Below are 26,172 nucleotides of genomic sequence, written 5' to 3' on the forward strand. Positions count from 1 at the left end.
AGGTTAAGGAGAAGCACTGTTTTTCTGTATTTTCTCAGCCTTGGATTTTTGAGTGCCTGAGATGATGGGCCGGCATAAATGCAGCTTGTGTTCTGGACTTTTTCCGGAGTCACAGTCTCCATTCAGTCAGTTGGATTGACTGCTACATTGGAAGCCCAGTGTTTTTTGACATGTTCAGTATGTCTGCAGGAGGCTGGAAAAGAAAATATAAGATTCCTGCCACTTCTACTTGAAATGTGAAAGTTGATAGTTGACAGGATACCTTTATTTAGTCCTTCTGGTTTTGCAGGTTACAAGTGAAGTTAATATGCAGATTTGACCCGTCTTTTACTTTACACCGCTGGAATCAGTACAGTCTCCTGAAAAATATCCACTGCCCTATTGCATAGGCTATAAAGATTTCTGGTTGTTGGGAATACAGTTGGAGAATTTCATTTCATAGCTCTCATGTGGAATTGCAAATGCGATCCATGGTGCTGCATTATGTATGACACCTTTGATACAAGAATAGAAGCATCCCTAGAAGACAAGATAGAGTATTCAGACTTAAGTCACAAGCCACAAGCTACCACAGACATTATTTACATGCAAATTCCAGACTCTGAATTGTGGAAACTTAGGAAAAAGTTCTGAATATAATATCAAGTGAAAAATGATAGTATTAAGTATCTTCAGATAATGAAGAAACTTGAAAAAGTTCACATATTTAATTTTGCTTTAGCAAAAGAAAACAGAAAACACTCATGGTGATTGGCAAAAGTTCAGGTGATTTAATCTTGATATTGTCTGGTTCAAAATTCTCAGTGAGTGTCATATTAAGCAAGGAACCTTAACTGTGATTTTATTTTTAATCTTTAACAACCCCAAACTCATTGTTCCAAACTCACTTGCTATTAATACAAGATAGAGGGTATGGTGTGAATTGTCCTTTGCTTAGAAATGCATTTATTTTCCCAACCTTCCACTCTTGATCCCGACAGACACAGCATCTCTACATTTACCTGTAGATCCCAGGCCTGAAAAGGTTTCTTCATTTTGCTCTTCAAGTATTAGCTCTGCCCATCCTGCTGCTTGGAAGGAAGAGGCCAAAAATAATAGCACAATTTATAATGATTTATGAGATCATATGCCAGCCCCCCTTGCAGACATTAGCCAGCTCCATTCCCTTATGGAACAGATGCCCTGAGTTTGACCCTTACTATCAACTCTCAAAATTATTTTGTTTGCCATACCCAATGAGACTAATGCTATATTTTTATTGTTGTGGACCAAAACCTGGAAAGGGTCCCTTTGGGTGGCCCTTAATTTCCTGAATTCAATGTAACAGTATTGACTTGAAATTAATTGTGTAAGAGTGGATATTGTAACCTCCTGCGGTTACTCCTTTTATTTGAGAGTATAGGAATTTTATATGACAGCACAATTAGTATAGAATATATGTGCATTGCTCATATGCATCTGTTCTGGATTTTAAAGAGTTTCATAGGTTATAGTCTGCCAGACCAAACTTAATTCCAAGCTCTGTGTTTATAATATTGTCCAATTATCAAAGCTGGGATATATTATCACTGCCTGTTACTCTTGCTGTCAATTTGTTTTGACTCGGCTATGGTTCTATTTGTGCTTTACTGTAATGTAGTGAATACATTGGATTGGGTTGTTAGTTTAACAAGCTCTCTGGAGAACACTTTCATGATGATACATGTTGAGATATGCTAGGTAGCCTTAAAGTTATTTGCATATTTGCCAAAACCTACAGAAATTCATTCATTAGAAATTTTCAGCAGGATAAACCTTCAACCTGCAGATGAGGTAAAGATTGCATTTGTAAACATGGGAGAGTTAATTCATGAGTCCCAGCCACATTTCTTCAGGGATTTTGATTAAACTAGTTTCTCTCTGTTCTTACAGTTTTAGTCAATGAATTATTTTATATCCTTTTAAACAAATATTCTGCTAGTTAAGCTGTTATTGACCCTTGTGTTTTGTGTGGCTCGCAGTATTGTATGAACTCAATGATTTTGGCCATATATCAAGCTGGGAGTTAGTGTTACCAGAGATTGGAACTAACTGGGCTGTTAATATGTACATTGTGCTCAGCTGGTTTAAAAATGTACATTAGTCTCTTTCCAGTGCTCACCCCAGCCTATTGCATCGAAATTTCCAGAGTCAAGATCTGGAAATCTGTATTTTTAAAATGTACCCTTGATCTTTCTGGATTCCAGAAATGTTTCTATATTTTTATTTGGTGGTGGTTACACAGTGTATATGTGTTTAAAACCATTTAAGGTATATACTTAAGATTTGTACACTTCATTCTAGTGTTTCATTCTCTTTATGTTAAACCTCAATAAAAAAAAAAGTTTTAAAAAAATGTACACTTCACTCCTGATTCGATCAAGTGGCTTGCAGTGGTCACTTACTGAACACTATTAAGTGCCGTTTGTCCATACAGTCACGCTGCTTAGTCGCTTCAGTCGTGTCTGACTCTTCGCGACCCCATGGACTGTAGCCCACTAGGCTCCTCTGTCCATGGGATTCCCCAGGCAAGAATACCGGAGTGGGTTACTATTTCCTTCTCCAATACAGTCATGACCCAAGAGTAAATGACAAAGTGAGTCTTGACCCTTGGGTTCATAAAACCTCATGGCAGAAACAGTGAAGATACATAACATAAAACTTTATAGTTTGTGAAGTCTTTTTGTATAGATGATCTCATTAACTCTGTGGTTTATGAGCAGTTTTACTATCCGCATATTTTTGTTAGAAAAAACCTAAGGATCACTTATTTGGGGTTACTAACTAAAGAGTAGTTGTAGGGTTTAACTGCTTTTTTTTCCTGAAATAACAATTACTCATTTAACAAAAGAACAAAAGCAAAAAAAAAAAAAAATCACACCTGAGAACAGAAGCTGTAACATTTTATGGAGCTACAGAGCCCAATGGGTTTTGAGGATGTGGGGTCTGAATTAGTTTTCCTTGCAATCACTGTCTCTCCGTGTTGTTTATTTTCGTATCACTAGTGCTCATTTGGACCTCTGGGATTTTAGTATGTTAAGCTTTCTCTGCTGAATGTGATATTTGTAGAAAACTTCTCAGTTTTTCTTGCCCTCTTCTTTTGGTCTTTGTAACTTTTAATTTATTCTTGCCTCATTTTCAAATCCTTGAGAAGTATTTCCAGGTAATGCTGGCCAATGATGAATAATCCTTCTTCCTGATTACATTTAGCATTTATTACTTGTTCCGTATTCTTTGGCACTTGATCATTTTGCATCTAGCTCTTTATTGCTGTCATGTATTATTCTTTGTATAAGTGCACAAATTTTGTCTTTATCACAAGATTATAAGCCCTTGAGCATGAGACTAACCTGTAGGGGCACATCAAGGTATTTGCTAGGTGCTCTTTGATATTAACAATATGCTTACTTGATTTTTCCACCTTTTTTTTTTTTTTGGATTTTTCCACCTTTTACTGTTTTCTCTCTGTGTCTCCTTACACTCACTAAGATTTGCTGCTGTTTTGGGCCTTGGTATAGGAAAGAGTAGACTAATGATGAACTTCTTTGGTGGGATATCTAGGATCCTAAATCCATGGATCTTGGTGGCACAAACTCTGAGCTCTTTCATTTCCTTCTTTTTTGATGAGTAACTTCAGTGATAGGAAGTCTGGTCATAGATGACATATTGTTGTTGTTTAGTCGCTAAGTCATGTCCGATTCTTTGCGACCCCAAGGACTGTAGCCTGCCAGGCTCCTCTGTCCATGGAATTTTCCAGGCAAGAATACTGGAGTGGGTTGCTATTTCCTTCTCCAGGAGATCTTCCTGACCCAGGGGTTGAACCCACGTCTCCTGTGTTGGCAGTTGGATTCTTTACCGCTGCGCCAGCAGGGAAGCCCCATAGGTGATAAACAGTTATGTGAAATAATCATGTTTTCCTTCATTCTAGTCACCTGGAGAGACTTCAGATTATCTATGTAACATTTGCTTGTGTGTCCCATTCCTTAATGATCATCACTGTTGCCCCTCCCAGTGCATGTAAAAACCTCTAGTCTTCAAGTTTATAAGGTAACTTCCTATTTTAGAAGGTAGAGTATTGGAGTATATATCAATATCAGCTTAAGAATTTGTTTGTGGTCCTGATTCTATAGAATGAAATGATTGCGTTTCAAGTCTTCACCCACTGATTGACTGTGTCTCTCATACTGTTGAATTATACCTATCCATCAGCTCCCTGGGCCACAAAATTCCATGAAGGCCCTCTTTGTGTCATATTTTTATAAGTAAACTAGATATTCTTTCTTGGTTAGCAGTGCTGTCTTTAAATATTAAAATGATCCTTATTTCTTCTGATAAGTAGTTCTTTAGGGAGGTTCCTCGCCTACTTTAAATAAGGCCAGTTTTGCAGTAAATTCAAAGGTGGGGTGACCACTGAGATAAACCTAAGAAGGAGACTCCTGCTTATTGCTCTGTGGAAAATTCATCTCCCTGAACTTATGGGTAATTTACTCTTAGCCAGATCAGAATTCTAGTTAAAATTTTGTTCTTTAATATCTTAACGTTATGTGAGATTAGGTGGTTTTTTTTTTTTTAATGTAAAGGATGTTACAATATAGAAAGAATGTGGACCTTTAGACTGAATTGCTGAACTAAAAGTTAACCCACCGCCACCATCACCATCTTCGTCTTTGTCTGCTGCTCCTCTTTGTGCATGTTTACATGCTGGTCCCTTCCATTTTAGGTTTCTCCTTATCCAAGACAGCCCCTCTGGGTGTGCAGAGGATGTGAACTGACTCTTGTGCCTGCCTTTCTGTTTCTAGGTGGGCCATGCACAGATACAGCTCATGTCTCGTTAATCACACCAACCAAAAGATCCTGTGGTACAGGTACGTACATCATTCTTACCTGGATTCGTTCTTACTGGAATTATTCACAGGCATTAGCTGCTGGTTATAATGTGGTGTCCTTGCCAGGGTACTCTCTGATTTCTTCCATCATTTGTGAAGTGATGTATTATGTGCTTAGTATTGGGAGTGGAGTGTGAGCCGAGGTCAAAGTGGTGCTCTTGGAGGTCAAATTGGCTGAGTTAATGCTGGCAGCTAGAACCAAGAAGGTGGACATCAAAATGTATCTACTTCCTAACGTCTGAAGGATGTTATTAAGATCTAAACCATACAGAAAATGCAAATCAGTGCTTAGTATAGCTTGTGGCTAATTTGTGTAGGTCGTGGGCCTACTGAAAAAAACATTACTTAAATAATGTGACTGAAGGGTAAATGAAGTACAGGTAATCAGCTTAACTGACTAGTGTAGTATCGTACTAGTTTTAGAAAATTATTTCCTTTCATTCATGTTAAAGCCATGGTGTGTACTGAAATCATTCTTTTCAGATACATGGAGTATCCCAGAGAACTTTGTGCATCTGTGACATTTTTATTAAGCATGAAGTCATGAATCTTGTAGCTCTCTAAAGAGTGCTCAAAAGGCCTGTTGCTCCCTTACCCTGTAGCTTAATTTATTTTTGACAGTATTTGCCTTTTTAAGTAATGTTGCTTGCTATTTAAAGTATCTTAAGGATTATATTTGAAAGAGTCAAAATAATCATATTGTTTCTCTAAAGGTCGAAGTCAGAGTATTTTTCATAACTTAAAAAGTCCTTTTAACTCTCTGGTGGAAATAGCACAAACCATCTCTGTGTACAGACTTACCCTGAAACCCCAGCCCCTTTAAATGCTCATGGTTTTGATGTTTAAACCTCAAGCAGGCCTGTCTGTGCTTGGTTTCAGAGGCATTCAGTCTAGGCATTGCATGCTGAAGAACTTAATTTTATTCTCTTGTTCCCAATGACCAGTTTGCTGGAGGGCTGCGTGAGATAGTCCTGACCTGCTCCATCCCTCCTGTGTCCAGTCCCCAGGCTCCGCTGGGTAGTTTCTGATTGAGACAGAATAGAACCGTGCCCTGGGGTGAGAGCGACTGTCGTGCTTTGACCAGTGGGCAGTTGAGCACCATCTTCATACCGACCCCAGCCAGAGCCCGAAAAACACGCAGAGCCCTTTGATTTCAGGCCCAGTGTTACACACACAGTGTACTTTGGTCTTTGTTTTTTCCTTCCAGTCTTGCCCTCAGGACAGGGCTTACTGTTAGCACTACCAGGGTGTTCAAGTTCGTATCAAGGAATGAGTCTCGAGTCTATTTGGTCTTCCTGAGTATTTAGGAAAGAGACTGCGTGCTCAGCTTAGACACTGAGACTACTAGGAACCCTTCCCGAATATCGTGTACTTGTGTCTTTCATCTTCTTGGCAGATCTGTTTTATCCTTTCTGTTGTCATACTATTTTGTGTATCTAAAAATAATGCCATTTATTGCAAGCTAACTGCATTACCAGGCACCATTCAATATTCTTTACATGCATGCATATTTAATCTTCATAACAATTCTACATGATAGTTATTCCTATTTTACAGTTAACAAAGACAGGCACTCAGAAATTTAAATATATTTCCTGGGGTAATATTGCTGGTAAGTAATAGAGTTAGGACTTGAATACATTCTTTAGATCCTGAAGCCTGCTTTTCAATACAAAAATATTATTGCTTATCATATTTTATTGTAATTATGCTCTTAATCAGACAGTACAGAACATATCATTGAATGAAATGTGCAGAAAGAGAAACATAGATTTGGAACTTATAACATGTAGTGACATAGTTTTTAAAACAGAATTCTAGAGCAGATCTTGTTGCAAATCCTGGCCTGGCTCTCTCAAAATGTGATTTAAAGTAACCTCTCAAAATTTGTTTATCATTTGTAAAATGAGGTGATAAGTCTCATAAGTTGAAGAAAGAAAAGAAATGATACACGTAAAGCTCGCATAGTAGATCTTCAGTAATGGTAGCTGCTCTTGTATTTTAGTCCTAACCATTAAAGATTATGCGTATACAGTGGCCAGTGTTGGGTACTCTCCACAGTATACAGTGGCTAGTGTTGACAGCAATCAATAGGTGTTTTAGGCAGAAAGGCGTTAGAAGTATCAATACCAGAATGCACTGCCATACCCAGTATCATTAATTGACTTTACACTGGTCACATTCCTTATTGCCTGTCAGTGTTGCAGTAGGAACTGAAGGTCATGTTTTTAGATCTCCTTACATGAAACGCTAAGTGAGACACCACTGAGCTCTCCATTGCACATTTCCAAGTCTTCTTTAGGTAAATGCATCCCTGTTAACTAGAAAAAGATGGAGAATTTCTGACTTGGAAGGAAATTAATGCAATGTGCAGGTCATCTCCTAAAAAGCCAGAAGGAAAGTTGAGATTTCTGACTGAAGACCGTAAAGGTCATCAGGTTCATCTCGCTGTGCGTCTTCTCAAGTAGCTGGTCTGTGCCCCCTCAGGCTCCTCAAGCTGGCCTGCTGTCTCAGCCTGAAGTAATGGCCCTGACTCTAGAGGACAGAGCTTTCTGATTTTCAGAAGTAAATTAAATACTTTGCTTTGAGAACCACAGGCCAACTGTCTTTGTCTCCATCTTTTTGTCTATCTTGGAATCAGCGGGTTGACCATATTGGGGATTCTGAGCATTTTCTTATAAATACAATACTTGTTAGCGTTACATTGCTGGAATGTTCCTGTATTGTTAATAGCTGGATTCTTCAAGAAGAGGACCCATGCCTCTGACACTTGCTCTGGTGCTTCCAGCACAAGTGACTGCAGCTCGCAGAGCTCAGGGCTTCAGGCACAGATGATAGTAAATAATTACTGTGGTGTCAGTTCTTAGGAGCCATAAGGTAAACCCTCTGAATTAGGTGTTACTGATCCCCTCCTAGCCAGGCTATCCATAAAAGTTTGCGCTAAAGCAGCCTCCTTATTAATGATGTGTGCTAGAAAAAGGATCCTTGGCTGTAAAGTTCTTTTTGTACACACACACACACACACACACACACATATAAAACTTATATATGTAAGTTATTTGAGGTGTGCAGGCTCAGTTGCCCTGTGGCGTTTGGGATTTTAGTTCCCTAACCAGGGATGGAACCTGCATCTCCTGCATTGCATGGTGGACTCATGGATTCTTAACTACCGGACTACCAGAGAAGTCCCCTAGAATAAAGTTCTTTAAGTCAGTGGTCTCTGAAGAAGGGCAAATAAGGTACAGTATGTGGGATGTGGGTAGAAAATCATAAAAGCTCTTTATCTCAGCCTTTTAAAATTTGTTTTGCAGATTAGTTTCATAATTATATATTAGCCCATATGTACAGTTTAAAACCAACAAATACATACAAGTATGTGTGCTTAGTCGCTTCAGTCATGTCTGACTCTTTGTGACCCCATGGACTGTAGCCCACCAGGCTCCTCTGTCCATGGGATTCTCCAGGCAAGAATGCTGGAGTGGGTTGCCATGCCCTCCTCCTGGGGATCTTCCCGACTCAGGGATTGAACCCACGTTTCTTACATCTCCTGTGTTGGCAGAGGGGTTCTTTACCGCTGGGCCCACCTGGGAAGCCCACGTACAAATATACTAAAGATACACGGCCACGTATCTTAGATGGTGTACATGCGCGCTCAGTCACTGCAGTCGTGGCGGACTCTTTGCAGCCCCATGGACTGTAGCCCACCAGGCTCCTCTGTCCGTGGGATTCTCCAGGCAAGAATACTGGAGTGGGTTGCCATTGCCTTCTCCAGGGGATCTTCCTGACCCAGGGATCAAACCTGCGTCTCCTGCATTGCAGGAGGATTCTTTACCGCTGAGTCACTAGGGAAACCCCTATCTTAGATGGTAGTGTGCACTTTAAAAAGGTTTGTGACTTCTTCAGTACACAGATCATTTTCTTTTTAGTACTTCAAAAATTAAGTCTAAATATTAGCATTACACTCATTATTAAGTCAAGGCCTGAATGTAGTGTGAGTGGTTGATAAGTTTATCTCAGGTGACTGTTGTTTGATCAGAGGGTATTGCAATTTAGAGGGGTGGACAGCAGTGCAGAGCGGTGGGTTTATAGCCATCAAGTGTGAGAGGTTAGTTGGCCCTTTAAGAAATTGTTCTCTGGTAACTGAGTCTGAGAAGCAGATTGCAGAAGGCAGCAGTCGTGGCAAGTGAAAGTTCAGTTCGTGTTTGTGAACTTGATGGGAAGGGCTTTTCTTTAGATGCTGGCTTTAGTCACATACTGCAATTGACAGTTAAACTCAGTAATCTTTAAGTGGAAAAGAATAGTGACCTACGATAGTTTTGGTACTTAAGAGAGAAAAATTAATGAAGCTGTGTGTGACTTTGTAAGCACTCTGGGATGTCTGCAGTCAGCAAAGTTGAAAAGTGTTGCCAAGTCCCAGGTTGCTTTTGGTTAGAATGTGAGAGTTACAGTCAATCACACCTTCAGATTACTAGAGAGAGCTTACATTTCTTTTAAGAGCTCAAAATGTTTTGCACATGTTCCCTTGTTAATTCTCACAACATTCCTGCCAAGAACAAGTATATTGTGAAGGAAAGAGTGTGCTTTTCTTAGCAACACACAACCTGAAGTGTCCCTTTTGTCCTTATATTTTCTGTCAAGTTATACCTTAAACCAAAACTTGTAATCTGAGCTGTAGTCATCTCCTTGAGTCAACTTCTTGGGGACTGTATTTGGATATTTAGATGAGTATCTTCATGAGGTCATATTTTTGTGTTTAAAGTTTCTTGTGCGGAAGGAGGGCTTCCCAGGTGGATCAGTAGTAAAGAATCCACCGGCCAGCGCAGGAGACACGGGTTTTATCCCTGGGTTGGGAAGGTCCTCTGGAAGAGGAAATGGTGACCCACTCCAGTATTCTTGCCTGGAAAATTCCATGGACAGAGGAGCCTGGTGGGCTGCAGTCCACGGGGTCGCAGAAGAGTCAGACACTGCTGAGCCACTGAGCATGCATGCATGTGGGGAAGGAGGGAGGTTTGTTGCCTTTTCTTACGATCTCTTGTTTAAAGACATGTTGTGTAACTTTTTTTTTTAACTAAGACTTAATTTGCAGAGTTAGAGCAAAAGAAATGTTATTTCATATTTTATTTATCAGTGCTCACTGTTGATTAACCTTAAAGTGTAAGCTGTAATAGGCAGCTGGAGCCATGCCTTGTCTTAAATTTCTTGAGAGAATTTAGTCTCTCCTCAGCAGGATCCATAACTGTGACTGACCCAAGAACCCCGCTCCTTCCAGGTGGGGCACTAACCACTCTACCTCTAGGCTCTAGATTGAGTTTGTAAAGGTTGACTTTGTAACACATTAAAAAAAAGGGAAATGGCTCCTTCCCTAGTTTACCACTTTTTTCATTTTCATTTCATTTCCTTTTATTTCTGAGGTTAAAATTAGAAAAAAGTTAATAGACAAGTTTACAGACTAGGTGGTACTGTCAACAGACTTTTCTCCACTGTATCTATATTCATTTTTCTCTTCTTCCAGCAAGTGTGTTGAGTAAATAATATTCTTTCAGATAGACTTAAAAAATGATGGTTTAATTTTAAAATGCTGTGCGTATATTAAAAATGTGATTATAATTAGTAGAATAGCAAGTAAAATAACCATTTGTGGGACCATAAGGGAGCTGTATTATTGCCTGAGATGAAAGCAGATGGAACTAGAAACTGTCCCATTAAACATCAAGGGGAGTGTTCCCAGAAAGTATCATCTTTACACTCTGTAAGAGACGTGCTAATTCATCTTAACTGTCTGTCCCTTGCCTGATCTCATCTCTTCTTTCTCTTCTCTTTTCTCTTCTCCTTTCTTTTCAAGCATGTTTATCCTTTTGGGTCACCTTGTTCAGTGTGATGAGCAGCGACGTGAACTAGATAGCATACTATTGTTCATTGTTTCCTTTTTTCCACAGAAACCTTTTCTTGACTCACTTCTCTCAGGCATCCTGCTCGTGATATTATTTTTTGTTATTACAAAGACAAGAGTAGAAACTCCTTTTCACCTGGGTGTTAAGATTGATGTGCTAAGCGCTTTCTACTTCAGTGTTCAGATGCCAGTTAAAGGGAAATGTTTCATTGTCCTTATATTACCAAGAGGTTTATATGAGATCTTTCAGGTTGATCCAGAAGCTAAAGGGTGGTAGTGTTAAATCAGATGTAGCCCTATAAATCTTAGAAATACCTACGGTTGTGCGCTTTATCTCCTAGTAGAGTCAATATTCATGGAAACAGTTCAGCCAGCGCATTTAATCCCGGAGAGTTGAGTCAGTGACTACAAACTGTATTGGTCATTGTCACACACTGTAGGTAACTCTTCTTGGAAGGACTTCTCGAAGCTTTAAAGGAGGGAAGGTAGCTTTTGAGTGTGAGTTCAACTGTGTAATTCAGTTCTTTTTTCATTCTTTCTTTCTTTTTTTTGGTCCTTCAGGTATAGCTTTTCCCCTCAGGTCTGCAGTATCAGCATTTGAGATGGAAAATTAGAAATTTGACCTACTTATGTAATATGCAAGTTCCCATCAGGAGAATATTAGGGAAGATATAAACCTTTCATTTTTTATTAGCATTTAATGTAACCATTGAAGAAAGATCAAAACAGTAAATCTGTCATGGCAAGGGAAAAAGTATTAAAAAAATGTTTTACCTTGTGCATGCATTATCATAGAGTCCTGAAGGAATTCATTTGACTCCTGGGGTGGGGGACAAAATGAATACCAAATATTTGGCAAGATTGCAAAAATTTCTATAATCTGAAAGGTACCATCTTGCTATGTTTTATCATAGAAAAAAAAGCCACAGGTTATTATGGCGTCCACAGTGACTGTTTACTGACAGTGGTTTTGGCCATTGAGTGGATAACTGGAAAGGGCAATATCTGCTAAACGCTTTTCCTTCTGGGGATTTTTTGGGGGAGTGGGGGGTAAAATTTAATCTGCTTGATTTGTTGCACATATTAAAGAACAGAATTCAGGTAGTAAGGCTCATTATAATGAGATGTTTGGATACTCAGTCTGTAAATAAACTCAGGTAAGTTTAAAAGCACCTCACACAATGTATAGAGTTCAGAAAAATTTAAGGGAAGCTTACTGGTTTTCACTTGTGCCCCGAATGAGAGTTAGGCTCCATTGCTACCAGTTGCTGTGTTTGTGTTACAGACCAGTTAGACAGGTGTGTTTAAGTTTGCTGAACTTGAAATCAGAGGCTTGTTTCAGAGGCCTTGTTTAGGTTTTACTTGTGAGAAGCAGTGGCTCCCCCTCTGAGAAAAGACTGATATAAGTGAATATCAAGCCAGCGTGCCAATCTTGTCAAGAGGAATTTTTGCACCTGAAGGATAAAAATGTACTCCAATATAAAGAGAAAAGGGAATTGTGATGAAGTTTGTTGCTTGTGTGTGTGTGTGTGTGTGTGTGTGTGTGTGTCTGTCTGTCTGTCTGTCTGTCCGTCCGTCCTAGACTTTGGTGCTGAGCTGCTTGTGGTCTGCATGATTTGTGTGAATTCAGGTTGCTTGGATCCATGAATGCAGTTACAGCTGTTTTTTGTTTTTGTTTTTTCTTTCTTGCCGTTATGGTCATTTATTTTTTCACAGCTTGCACTCTTACCAAGGAGAAAAGCCCTGAACTTCCATTAATTAGCTGTTCTATTGCTCCACTGGGGCAAAATGCCTGAGCCAACAGTATTTGTAAAGGATACCAGGGGAATTTAACACCCCTCTCCTGCTCTGAAACTGGACTTTCAGGCGAGGAGATTCTGCTCCATAGCACATGTGTGCCTGCTAGAGGACAGCGTGTTGGGAACGCAGCTTTCCTGAGGCATCTTCCCAGGAGTGGGCGAGAACCACCGCAAAGCTGCACTATAAATCATCTGAGCCTCGCACTGATGCTGCCCATTAAGGAGACTTTTTTTTTTTTTTTTTGCCCTCCTCAGTTCCTGGCTATACTAATAGAACAGCGCATCAAGCAAGGCTGTAAATAAAAGTTATTACCTAATAGGTGGGTGCCGAAGTGGAACGGACAGAGCTGAGGCATGGAGCCCTTATTACTGCTCATCAGCAATTATAAACAGGATAAAGTGTCTGGGACTTGCGCTGATGCAGCGAGAGCTAATAGAGGCTGGGAATGACACCAGGCCCTGATAGGATGATGTATGCTGATGGGTTTTTACTGCCTCATCGTGCTGCTTGCTTCCCAGACAAGTTGTGTTATCCGTTTTCCTGCTTGCTCATCTATCTGAAGAGGCAGTCACATTGCCTCTGCTGCCAGCAGGTGGGCTGGCACTTATTCCTCATACCTGTGACTGCTTCTGAGGCACCCCCATTGTGAGGAGTTTCAGAAATATTTCATAATCATGGCCGATTAAAGCCGTGATCTTATTGTATTACCTGCTGTCGTGGTTATAGATCACACCTTCAGAAGTGGCTGCTTACGTGGGATATAGGACAGGCAGAGACCCTGTAGTCAATCAGCCAGTCTAATACTTTATTAAAGGACTGCTGTGACAGTCCTGTAGTAGATGCTGTAGGAACATGCAAAGGAAGTGATAAGCATTCATCTTGCCCCTGGGAGCTTGTACCGTAAAGAGACAGACTAAGTGCAGAAACATAAATAGAACGTATTCCAGCTTGAGAGAGCAAGAAATATAAGTAATGTTTATTTTTAAAAGTGAGTGCAGGGAGGATAAATTATGCTAATCATTAAGAACAAATATAATACAAATGTGTTTTTTTTATGCTTAGAATTTAGCGCCTCAGAGTCAGTACGAGTGAGTAAAGGCCCACTGGAATGTGGAGAGAAAGTCTAGCAATGGGGACTGTGTTTTCTAGTGAACAGAAAACTGCAAATACGACCTGGCGATGCTTTTGAGTAGCGGATAAGCACCTAATACTTGGGAAAATTGAGATATAACTGTTCAAGTTGGATCACTCAACTTCACTCGACCACAGTGATTAGACCTTTGAAATAGCAGAAATCTTCACAGAGCCGCAGAGCAATGCTTTGAAAAGGCTTTACCATTTGGTCCAAGACTTGATGAGCATTCTGGGGTTCAGTTGTTTGCCACTTGTGTCTTTAAGTGAGTACACCTCTTTATGCAGTACCTGCAAAACTAACCTGTCAGGAGGCTTCCTGCTGTTAGAGAAATTGTAGTTTTCCTATGGAGTTCTTTGATGCCTTAAGTTATTTTAAAGAAGCCTGATAATGTGATCATCTCAATGTTACAGAGTCTCCTTCAGTATGCAAAATGTCTGAGTTGTGTGGATAAGTTTTTTTTTTCTTTTGCAAATTAATATTTGACTTACCAAAGAACCATTCATTCAGAGTGCTCTGTGTGTGGGTAGTGGCCAGCAGAATGGAGGAATAAAGATAACGCTGAGAAAAATGTTTTAAAATAACAAAAACAGGATGCAATGGTTGATTAGAGTTGGCTGAAGAAAGCATGCAGAGTTATATACTCAGGGAATTGAAGGAAGAACAATGTCACCGGTGGCAGAGAAAAACTAGTTGTAACTATTTTCAGTTCTTGATAAGCTAAAATATAGGTTATTGTAGATAGTCCTTGTAGAAAGTTATTAAATATAGACCTAGTGTGGAACTCATCGATCTTGAGGCAGTGATGAAAGGTATGCAAGTGGGTGAGGCAGTGTATCCAGAAGAACAGGGGGGCTGAGGGTTGTACTTAGGGAGCTGGGAAAGAGAAGAGGAGCCGGTCAGTTAGGAAAGCTAAAGAAGGGAGAAACTTTGATGCAGCGTCATGAAAGCTGCCCAAGAAGAGGGGCCAGGGTGTATGAGGACCAAGAAAAGCTGTTGCCTGTGGCTAGCAGATGGTTGGAAAACCTGAAAGAAGTTAGTGTCCTATGGTAGGAAACCAGAGCCCGGTGGGCAGGTCATTAAAGGGACTTCTGATAACAAGGAAATAAAAGCAGCAGACAAGTCGTTCAGTTAAGGAGCTAGTTGAGCCATTAAAATAAAACCAGTAAAATAGTGGTGCTTGGTGGGAGACACAGGATCGAGCATTTCTTGGTGCAGGGGTCGTTAAGATAGGGAAACAGTTTGCCCTTGTTAAGATACAAAGGAAAAGTATATGAGGAAGAGAAAGAAATGGAAAATATTAGAGGAGGGGCAGCTCAGACAGTAAAGAACCTGCCTGTGATGTGTGAGACCCAAGTTTGATCCCTGGGTCGGGAAGATCCCCTGGAGAAGCCAGTGGCAACCCACTCCAGTATTCTTGCCTGGAAAATCCCATGGACAGAGGAGCCTGGAGGGCTGCAGTTCATGGGGTCTCTAAGAGTTGGACACGACTGAGAGACTTCACTTTCACTTTTCACTTTCACGCATTGGAGAAAGAAATGGCAACCCACTCCAGTGTTCTTGCCTGGAGAATCCCAGGGATGGGGAAGCCTGATGGGCTGCCATCTATGGGGTCACACAGAGTCGGACATGACTGAAGCGACTTGGCAGCAGCAGCCGGTATTTTTGCCTGGAGAATCCCATGGACAGAGGAGCCTGGTGGGCTGCAGTTCATGGGGTCGCAGTCAGACACGACTGAGGACTTTAACTTTCAAGAAAAGAAACACAAGCGGTATTCTTTAGAGGCAGAAACCCAGAAGCATTAGTTCCCTCCTATAGATAAGAAAAGAGATCTAGATAAATAGGTTTTCTTTAATATATAGACAGCTGAGACAAGATGAATTAGGGAGTTCATCCTTGAAGGTCATCATTTTCTGAATAAATAATACAGCTATCAGTAGCAGCAGAGAACTGAGAGAACTGTGGACTTAGGGGGAGAATAGTATTTCCAAGTAGTAGCTAATCCAAACTGCCCCTAAATAGTTTAAATTTATAGTGGGCTTTCCTGGTGGCTCAGCGATAAAGAATCCACATGTCAGTGCAGGAGACATCAGAGACAAGGGTTTCAATACCTGGTTCAGGAAGATCCTCTGGAGGAGGAAGTGGCAGCTCATTCTAGTATTCTTGCCTGGGAAATCTCATGGACAGAGGAGCCTGGCAGGCTACAGTCCATGGGGTCACAGAGAGGCAGACATGATTTACTGACTACACCACTACCACCAAAATGAGACTGTCTCTGGCTATTATAATTAACCCAGAAGAAAAGAGCCTAAGTGGTTCTCATTTATTTTTTTATTTTTAATTATGTTTTCATTTTTATGAAAGTAACACATGGTAACACATCATAACCAGAATAATTTATAAGAGAAAGATAATCTAGGGGCAGAGCAGCATCTCTCTGTTGACAGTTTCTATTTTAGTACTTTCAGTCTTTTTTTTTTTTTTTTATTAACTGTAGAAGAAAGAAGAAAATGTTTATATCCCTGCTTTCTGAGGTGTCAGGTAGTATGAAACACAAAGATTTAGCTCAACTATTCTTCATCCCAGCATTTGGAATTTGTATTCTTTGTTTTCATCCTTTTCTTTCTTGATCCATTAGTTTTCGGCATCATCTCTTAATGAGGATGTATTAGTACCTCTGATTAGAGGTACTTCCTTATCATACCTCCTGTCAGCTACACATGTATTTTTTATATTGTCACAGTTGTTAACTATTTACTTTCAGCCTGTAACCACAGCAGGTCTTCCATGTTGTGTCCACAGCGTGTTTCTAAAAATTGAAAGCCAGTAAGTGACATTTCCATTATTATGACTCTGCAAATGTTGTTCCCTCCTAGGAGACCAGGTTATGTGCTAGGAATAGATTTGTGTTTTCTGTGAGTCTAATGTCACAGTGCCTGGGCCTTTAAGAAGATTGATCTTACATCCAAGCCAAATCAGGTGGTGGTGGTGGTGTTTGTTGTATTTCATCAGTTGCTCAAAAGTCATGCTACATTTTAGTTTGCTTTATATTTGGATTGTAATTTTTTAGATATAGTTTTTCTTCTTGGTGCTTATACTTTCCTTTCTCTTTTTGCAACCTGTATTTATACCTTTCACCTGAAACCTCCCTTCTGGAGCCCACTGTCTTCCTGCCTCAGCTAGACTAGCTGTCCTTTAAGCCTCAGTTTCCCTTTACTGTTCTTTCTTTTCTTCCCTTGTTTTTGGAATACAACCCCCCAAGTAAGTTCCTAAGAGAGTGTTGGAATTCTTGCATATCTGAAAATGTCTCTTTTTGCCTCCATCTTGATGGGAAGTTTGACTAGGTGTAGAACTCTTGGATGAGAATTATTGCTCCCTTGACTTCTAGCATTTCATGTTATTGCTGAGAAGTCAGATGATACTGATACTAAGTAGTATATGTAGGATTTTTCAACCTCTGGAACTCTTTAGGATCATCTTTTCATCCTTGGTGTTCTGGAATTTGTAGTATCTAGTGTCATCCTTTTCCTTCTCCAGTTCAAGATGCTGGATACTTGCTAGACCCTAAGATCTAAAGACTGACGTCGTCCCTCCTGGAGCATCTGATATTCCCCAGCCCAGTGTTCCCGTCTCTTTGGGGACACCGTAGTATAGAGTGTATAATTAGTGCTTAGCACAATTAGTGTATAATTGTGCTCTTCTGCTTGTGAGTTCTGTGATCACCTTGATGCCAGTTTTCCTGTCTCTCTTAGTCTTTTACTTCATGCTTCAGGTTCTCCTCATTTGCATGACGAAGCCTAGTTTTCTGTCAGCTTTTTAAGATAAAAGGCCTAGATGAGTGGGAAAGGTTTCTGCCATGCCTCTCTCTTGCATGGGCATTTTTACTGGGGCTCTGTGGAATGGAGTGGGGGTGAGGTGTTAATGGGCAGGATTTGTTGTGAGGAGACGAGAGACTCATGGAGGAGGAGGACTGGGTTGTGAGGAACCGTGGAGACAGCTTTGCCCGGACAGGCTGTTCCGTTTCCCTCGATTAGCGCTGTCCAGCCTGTCGCCAGGTGACCTGGCCTGGCCTGTTCCCCGAGTCAGCGCGGCAGTGTTACCAGCACACCTGCCGTGCACCCCGCCTTCTGCGCTGCCTCGCAGTTTGCTTCTCTTAGACTCCTGTGCACACAGTGGCTACCACCTCTGCAGTGACGAGGTTTCAGCCTTCATCTGCTCCCACCCCATCGACGTCTAGAAGTTTGTTTAAAATCTCTTGCTGATTATGTTAAAACACACACAGTTCTATTTATTACAGTGGGTTCATTCTTGTCATCTTTGTGTTTTTATTTCAATTGGATCTGGGGGGAGGGATCAGAGGAAAATGTGTTTAATCCTCTTAAACTAAAATTACTGGGACAAGCTGAGGATTATGCTTTTTGATTTAACTATTGGTGGAAGAACGGAAGGAAAGGGTAGCCTCAGTAGAACATTGTGGCTCTTTGGAAATCAAGGGGATAGGATTGTACCCAAGGTAAAACCCCTAATCCTAAAGAGAAGGGAGGTAGATGTGTTGGAGGTTGAGAAAGTGGGCAGGCTTCCTGGGTTCACATTTGAGTGCCCCCTGTTACCAACCATAGAACTGGAAGAATGATTGGGCCTCTCTGTGAGCCTTGATTTTCTCTCCTGTAAAGTAACAGACCCAGCCGTGGAGTTGTTATGAGGGAAGTGAAATAATCTGAAGTGTGTAGTGCCTGGTAAATGCTCGATAGGTAAAAGAGATGTGGACAGAGGTACCTGACGGTCCGATGAAAGGGTAAAGAGGAGTTTGAGGCAGTGTAGAGGAAAGTGAGAAAGAACTCACATAACTCACAACGTCTGCTGGACAAAGAGGCGGACTAAGAAACTGGAAGTGACAATCCGAGCCCAGTCTGACTGGAGAGTGCAGACCTGGAAAGGGACAAGTGAAGGTCGGCGGAGTCAGGGGCAGTTAGCAGCCTTGTTTCACTAAGTCTGAGGGCTGTGAGTGACAGGACACCAAGAAAACCCTTTCCTTAAGAAACTGGGCATCAGAATGGGGAAATCAAACTTTTTTCTGTTTTCTTTTGTTTCTAGGCTTTGTGTTAAAAGTAAAATTTACTGTATGTATTAGTGTAAAGTAATTCTTACAGAAATTTGACAGGTTTGCTTTCCACAAGAAACAATAAGTACTCTTATTTTCTGAGCTCTTTTCTGAATTTTTATAATTGAGAACTTCTTTCTGAGGCAAATCACTGTTTAGGAGCCACAGAGGGTTGATACTTTTCTCATGGTTATAAAATTTTGATAAAAAAGACTAGCTGTTGCATCCCAACCAACATGAGAGAACTTGAGCCAATAAATTTACTACTTTATGATTAAAATCAGACAGTTTAACCTTGGAAGCATTCTTGTCATGAGGGACTTCATATTGTGATTAGTTATTTGAATAGCCAAATGCCTCTGTGGGCTCAGTTAACCAGCCTCCCACTACACGTGTATAATTATTTTTAGTGCATACACACACTCTGCCGTAAAAGCTTGTTTGGCCTTATGCTCCCTGCCGTTCTGAATTCTCTGTTTCATTACCAGCATCCACCCACAGAGTTTCAGAAACCATTCCCAGATAGCAGGACCACAACTCAGAATTTTAAATAAACCACATCTCTATTAACTCAGTGGACAGGGGAATTAGTTACAAGCTATGCATTTCCCACATCTAACTACCCTTTCAAAACATAAAAAATGTATACATATATAAGCAGGGAAACAGGGCCCTTCACTCACATTGTTGATTTTTCTGTTACTTTAGCAAGGGATAAAGGAAGAATACATGAGACAATCTTTAAGATTTTTACATTGAAAATAGGCCAAAATTTGCCTGAAGAAAAAAAAAATTATGTTGGGCATTGTTTCATTGTTTCTAGAGAAAATTGAACAACTCTTCTCCAAAGATGATATTATATCATGGCTTGAATTATATGCTCAAATATGGAAGGTGACTTTTAAAAGAAAATTGGGCTGGGGGAGGGGGTTTGTGTAGTACTAATCTGAACGGGAGGTGTTAGCTGCAGCAGAATCTCTTTTCCAGCTTGGCATTAACTGATAGCACCTCTAACACCAGGGTTCAGATTTACCTTTTTTCTTTGGCACCCTGTTGGTAAATCCATTTCTAAAAGATTAAAATCACATCTTAAGGTCTTGGGTCATCATCCTTCCTGGAACAGCCATTGCAGTAATTGATGGCAATTAAAATTGGGTCCTTATTGGGATTGGAGGAACTATAGACTAAAAGAATGACATGTACAAGTCTGTGACTAATCATTAGAGTGTACTTACAGAGAAATAAGTATGTACAAACCTGGAGAAGGGTAAGCTTTGACCTTTTGATCACCTACTACAACTATTTGGTCATGCACTTTGCCATCAGACCTAAGCAGTATCAACATTTCTGAGAAGGAATTCAGTAGACACTCCAGCCAGTCATCTCCAGGTATGGCTACTCTGGGATAAGTTGTCTTTGCTTTTTTTTTTTTAATAAACATAGATTCAGACTTACAGAAAATTTACAAGAAGGCAGTTCTCAGGAACCTCCCTGCCTCAGATCACCCAGATATTAACATTTCACCGCAGTGACTTTGTTCTCTGTTCTCTTCTGTGCTCTTCCCCTGTGTGTGTGTGTTACATCTACGTCCATAACCATTTCAGTAGTTAACCTTTGTTATGCTAAAACTTCAGTGTGTAGTTCTTAAAGTCAAGATATTGTCTTATATAGCCACAGTACAACTTTCAAAATTGGAAAGTTAACATTGATAAAATATATAATTTCTTTAGTATGATTGTTCATAGTGTGAACATCTTCTTGATAAGTAATAATTCTTTAAATGAGAAGTATCGAGCAAAGTTGGTTGAGGGGGGGGTTAAAGTGCTAGATACTTGTTCCTCTCGTATTTCAAATACGAACTAAAGATAATCTTCATAATAATTCTGTGTAGAGTTTCTTGCCTCTGATTTTCCAGCAGCTCATTTTACGAGTGGGGATTCTCTTTCCTTCATACGCCTTTCTCTTAAGGCAGCTTTCTCCAGCCTCCTGCACAGTTGGTAGGACCTGCATAGCACTGATAGAACCCTGAGTGATGAATGCTGAGTGTGCTCAGTGGGCGGAGGGAGGCGCCAGGGTGTGGCTTTCTCTGGGCACTCTTTATCGTTGTGTCAGGTTCTAACTTTAGGTTCATTTAGCCTCACATTGGAAAGAGTTAAAATGAGGCACAGATGTGTTTATTTGTAAGTTTAAGGATTTACCCCAGGAGTAATGAGTCAAAAGACTAAATCTTGGGTGGAAGAAACTAAGTGATAGGTAGAGGAACTGAATTAAGTTGATGCTAAATTAGAAACAAAAATAGTTTAAAAACAAATCAGCTATTTAATTTTAGCATCTACTTAGTTATGCATTCAAGCTGTTTTTTTTAAATAGCAAAATATAACGGTTCAAACATTTTCCCCATACGTTAAACCTGGAGCAGAGCACCCACAGGATGACAGCCTCTCATTGCAAGATCGCTGTCGTTAGGAATTTGACCTCTGTTAATAGAGATTTTTTCCCCACTATTGTTGTTTTGTTAGTACCAGTGGAGTACTAAATTCAGCCGATTCTGCCTCTGCCCCTAGTGGCTTGCATTATAAGTCAAGGCAGGGAAACAGTTGTAAGCTTTAGAGGGGGTAAGATGATTTGCATGGGAATATTTGACTTTTTGTCTGTATGTTTTTAACAAAAAGCTGGAAAATTGAATTAATATCTCATTCTTCTTTACCCATGTCCTCACCCTACCCTGTACTCAAGTGTTTTTCCATAAAGGACACCTGTTTTCAGTCTTCCTGGCAGAAGACCTGGGGTCAAATCACATTAACCCTCAGGCAAGTCATCAGCTTTGGAGACCAAGATATGAGGGTGCAACATTATTTGAAGATGTATAGCCTGTCATTTCCTACCTGGCTTCTTCAAATATAAGTCATCAGTAGGAAGACTAAAAAACAGGGAATAAATCTACTTATTCTGTAGTTACAGGAAACCTAAATTTTTCACACAACTGTTTTGAGCAGCTGGGCAGTATGTGTGACTAAAGTCACTTCTCCCTACTGGTGACTTATATTTGAAGAATGAATAGAAAACTAAATGAAAATAATATTACCTGCCTTAGACCCAGATATATGAAGATAAAAATCTGGGTATGTAGATACTTTATGGATTCTCTCAAATTTCCTTTTCTTTGGATAAATGAAAATAAACAGTGGCTGATCTTAGTTTTCTGGAAATACTGGAAAAGATAGTAGAACAGAGGTTCAAGACTAGTCGTAGCCCTGAAAAGTCTTAGAAACCTTGTGGTCGTAGAGCATGGCTTGTGGTCACAGAAGAGGAAGGCGTGAGGCCTATGAGAAGTCCACATTTCTCTTGGGTTTCTTATTCTTGCTTTCTCTCTCTGTTTGTCTTACCTTCATAATGCTACCTTATCCTATACTCTGCTGATGCTATAAATGTAATATTTTAAAAAATCAATGCATTGTAATGTTGTTGAACTCTAAAATACCCAAGCAGGTTATAAAAAGGAAAGATTATCTATTGAGGGTAATTTGTCTTTTACAATGAGTAACTGAAAAATCTATGGGGAAAAGTAATATGGTTTAGTTGAGCAGGCAGGACAGGTCTTGCTGATGGAGAAACTAAAACAAGGAACGTTGTTACTAGGCCAGTTACAGCTGCAAAGGGTGACTATTCCTATTGAGATGTCATGAACCCCGTCCCCCATCCCCCATGTGAAACCAGTTGGAGTCAAGGAGAGGAGGAAGCTATATTGACACAACAGCTTTATTTCCCTGAAAACACATCAGTCAGGTGTTCTCCACGTACTTTTGCTCCTCAGACTGTGAAAGGGTCTACTGATTGAAAGGGTTTTTGGTAAAGAGAAGAGGTACAAGTTAGATGAGCAACAAGGTTTGTACAAATGATATTTTGAAAAGCAGGGCTAACAAAAAATGTGAGGGTGAGAGCTGCAAATCGCCCTTCTACATATATGTTATACAGTTCGTAGGTTCAAGAGGTAGCTTCTTGATTTTTCCCTCTTCTGCTTCTTAATCACCCCCCTCAACAGAATTTATCACGTCCACGTTTCATGTCCGTAGTCTGTTCGTACATTAATGTCCTGTAAGCTTACTTGTGTCTTTCCTGGAATGTGGCTTCCTTGAAGGGAGAGATCATTGCCATGTGTGGTTCTAATTTGCAGCCCAGTGCCTGGCACACAATAGGCACTTGATAAATAATTAATAAAATACTGGCTGTTGTCTGGGCTTTTGGAGGACCACATAAATTAGATAAATGGAGAATGTTATTTTACTTAATGAGATTATGATTATTATTACAAGTGAACCTTCCTGGGCTTTTGCTTTGTTTTTTATCCTGGTGAAAGTTTTCCTTTGGTTTAGAGAGTTGAATGATCAGCAATGAAGAGATGTCTTAGGAACAATTAGCAACAGTGTAGAGTCCATCAGGTGGAGAAGGCAGTGGCACCCCACTCCAGTACTCTTGCCTGGAAAACCCCATGGACGGACAGAGGAGCCTGGTGGGCTGCGGTCCATGGGGTCGCTAAGAGTCGGACACGACTGAGCGACTTCACTTTCACTTTTCACTTTCATGCATTGGAGAAGGAAATGGCGACCCACTCCAGTGTTCTTGCCTGGAGAATCCCAGGGACGGGGGAGCCTGGTGGGCTGCCGTCTGTGGGGTCGCACAGAGTCGGACACGACTGAAGTGACTTAGCAGCAGCAGAGTCCATCAGGAGAGGCAGGGCAATCAAAAACCATCAGGAAGCTATTGGGAAGGAGATAATGGGAGAGGTGACTTGTGGCCTTCTGGGACCAACTTTAGTCATAGGCAGTGCCATCAGACTTTAAGAAATCACGGGCTAAGACACCGACAGCTAACTCATCTCCCAACGCTCACCTAAGCACACCATTCCTTGCTAAGGCACGGGTGAACTATAGCCTGATGCCCTGTATGGCAGGTGTGCAACAGGGCCAGTTTGAGAAGAACACCCCCTCCTCCGACGGCCCAGGCGCAGTGGGAGCTGGGCTAACACAGTGCCTGCCCTTCCTCACCTGCCCGGACTGGTGCAGCCCTCCAGCCATGTGGGTTTGTCAGGGGCTTGCCAGAAGTTTTCATTTCTGGTATCGAATATGAAACAGAGGAAGTGTTCAGTTAAAAAAATAATCTCCTTCCTTACCAGTAAGTGACGCCATTAAAAATAGGGAGATAGATGAAATTGAGAAACAATCAGTCAATCCAGGATGATGGTATATTCCACGGGAAAACCAACCAGGACTGTCCAGAAGTCCATGTTATTTGAATAAATGAACAAGCAACCAGTTTGAGGGGCATTCTTTTCTAGACTAAAAGAGACCTAGATCCAAATGTAACGCCTGCAACTTGATTGGACATGCCTTTGAAGCAATGAAGATAAACATTGAAAACAATGGAGTCAATTCAGATATGGACCAAATGTTAGGTGACACTGGGGCATTATGCTTAATTTTCTTAGGTATGATATTTTGGTCATGTAAGGAAATGCCCTTATTATTAAATGTGTATATGTGAGGTATTTTGAAGTTTGCAGGTTATTTTCAGATGGGTATTGCGTGAGTATATGGAGGAGAGAGAGAAAGCAATGTGACAAATTATTTGTTGAACCTGAATGGAGTGTATACAGGTGTTCATTGTACTATTCTTTGAACTTTTCTATATTTTTGAAAATGTTCAAAATAAAAAGGTGAAAGCTGACTGCATGCTTCTTGGGGTTGAGTTGGAGGTCTGCTTTCAGTCTTGAGGCTGTGATGGAGGAGACCACCACCCTCACGATAAGGAGCAAGTGTTATCTTGAGAGAATAACCTGGAAGAATGGGGCTGGTGATAGAAGGAGAGGGATTCATGGTTCACAGTAGCACTGTCTGGCAATTTGAGAACACTTTTAAAATGCTTGTGGTATAAGACGTGGCATCCTAGGAGTATATCAAGCTGAATTCAGCTTTGTATTATATTCGAAATGAAAATGGAGGCATTCTCCACAAAATTTTAATAATCGACCTCTTCCAAAGAGTTGAACTTCTTTGTCTGTGTAACAGCTTTTTAACACATGTGATCTTCCAAAATAGTTCTAGGACCATGAGGAGGTTAAGAAAGGAGGGGGCAATTCCAGTCGGATAAAATGGAAACAGAATTTTAATGGGTAGTGAGGGAGTTTTCTCTCCTGAAGCCTTTCATGACACTCAGAGTCAAGAAGCTGGGAGAGGAGGAAGCCAATCCCTGCGCACCCGGAAAGCCAGCATGAGAAGAAACAGAGAGCGTGCCTTTCAGACAGGTTTTTATGAAGTGTCTTTTATCCGTTTTTCCAGTGAGAATGTGGTGTTTTTCATGGACAGAGGTTTTAGCAGCTTAAGCCTTCTTTTTAAATGGTCGAAGGAGAGATGGCAGTGATGTGTGAGGGTTCATTAATTATTGCTCTTACTGATGTTTGCACAGGCTGTTGGGATCATAAATGTCAATCTGTCAAGAGACTGTGATAGGTTCTAAAAAAACTGATTGAGCACCTCAAAAGCTGTCACAGAGCCTGAGATTAAACAGATTCATCTCTCTCTCTCATAAGTAAGGGAAGGTGTGGGTGAAGCAAACAGAAGATGCTTCCTTTTCTTTGTGGCCACTTTGCTGTACCCACTCTCCTCTTCTCAACTCTGAAAGCTGGCTTGTGCAGACGGTCAGGAGCCTCCCGCCCCACCCAGCCTGCCCCGAGGTGTCAGAGGGACATGATCAAGGTTAGCCCTGTTGGTTGTGTGCGGGCTGCCAGCTCACAGCGACGGGAGATTCAGAGACTGGGATTCAACTCTTGACAGGCCTGACACAATTTATTTGGAAATCTTCAGGAGAGAACATGAGTAATAAAGACAAGAACAGTGACAGTAAGGAACAAATGTGAATTTCTGTCAGAGACGAAACAGAATTTTAAAAGAAGGAGGTCTGTTTGTTGTCTCCAGTCAAGTTTTCCAGTTAAACTGTGTTCCTAAATTGAAAGTCCTTCCACCACTTTTCTCTGTGGGCTGGGAAAGTACAATTAGAAGACTTCTCTTCAGAGGATTATATGTTTTAAAAATCATGGTACTTGTTTCTCTGTCACAAAGCAACGATTACCTTTAGGAAACGGAAAAGTAAAATACTTTTCTTAAGATTTTCCTTTCTAATTTAATCACACTGTGATTCTTGATCGGACTTTCCTTTGACTAAAAGATCTGATGTGGTATCTTCCTCAGGCAATAAATGTAGACATAAGAAGAGGGGGTCTGCTGAATGTCAAGAACTGTGCGCCTGGCATGGGCGTGTGGGCAGCTCTTGTGCGGGTACACACAGACTA

The 26,172-nt window shown here is 40.7% G+C and overlaps 1 protein-coding gene across 2 annotated transcripts in view; it reads left to right on the plus strand.

Moving 5' to 3' along the window:
* The window catches only part of ZFAND3 (zinc finger AN1-type containing 3), a 311,146-nt gene that overhangs the window by 252,109 nt on the left and 32,865 nt on the right, over positions 1-26,172 (plus strand). The window contains exon 4 of one of the 2 annotated variants that reach the window (XM_043450580.1): positions 4,818-4,883. The exons of the other annotated variant lie outside the window; for it this stretch is intronic. Within the exon in view, the coding sequence (XP_043306515.1) occupies positions 4,818-4,883 (66 nt within the window). The remainder of the gene's footprint in view (positions 1-4,817; positions 4,884-26,172) is intronic. 2 annotated transcript variants of the gene reach the window in all.

This window comes from Cervus canadensis, chromosome 28 (assembly GCF_019320065.1).
Source record: "Cervus canadensis isolate Bull #8, Minnesota chromosome 28, ASM1932006v1, whole genome shotgun sequence".
NCBI classification, from domain to species: Eukaryota; Metazoa; Chordata; class Mammalia; order Artiodactyla; family Cervidae; genus Cervus; species Cervus canadensis.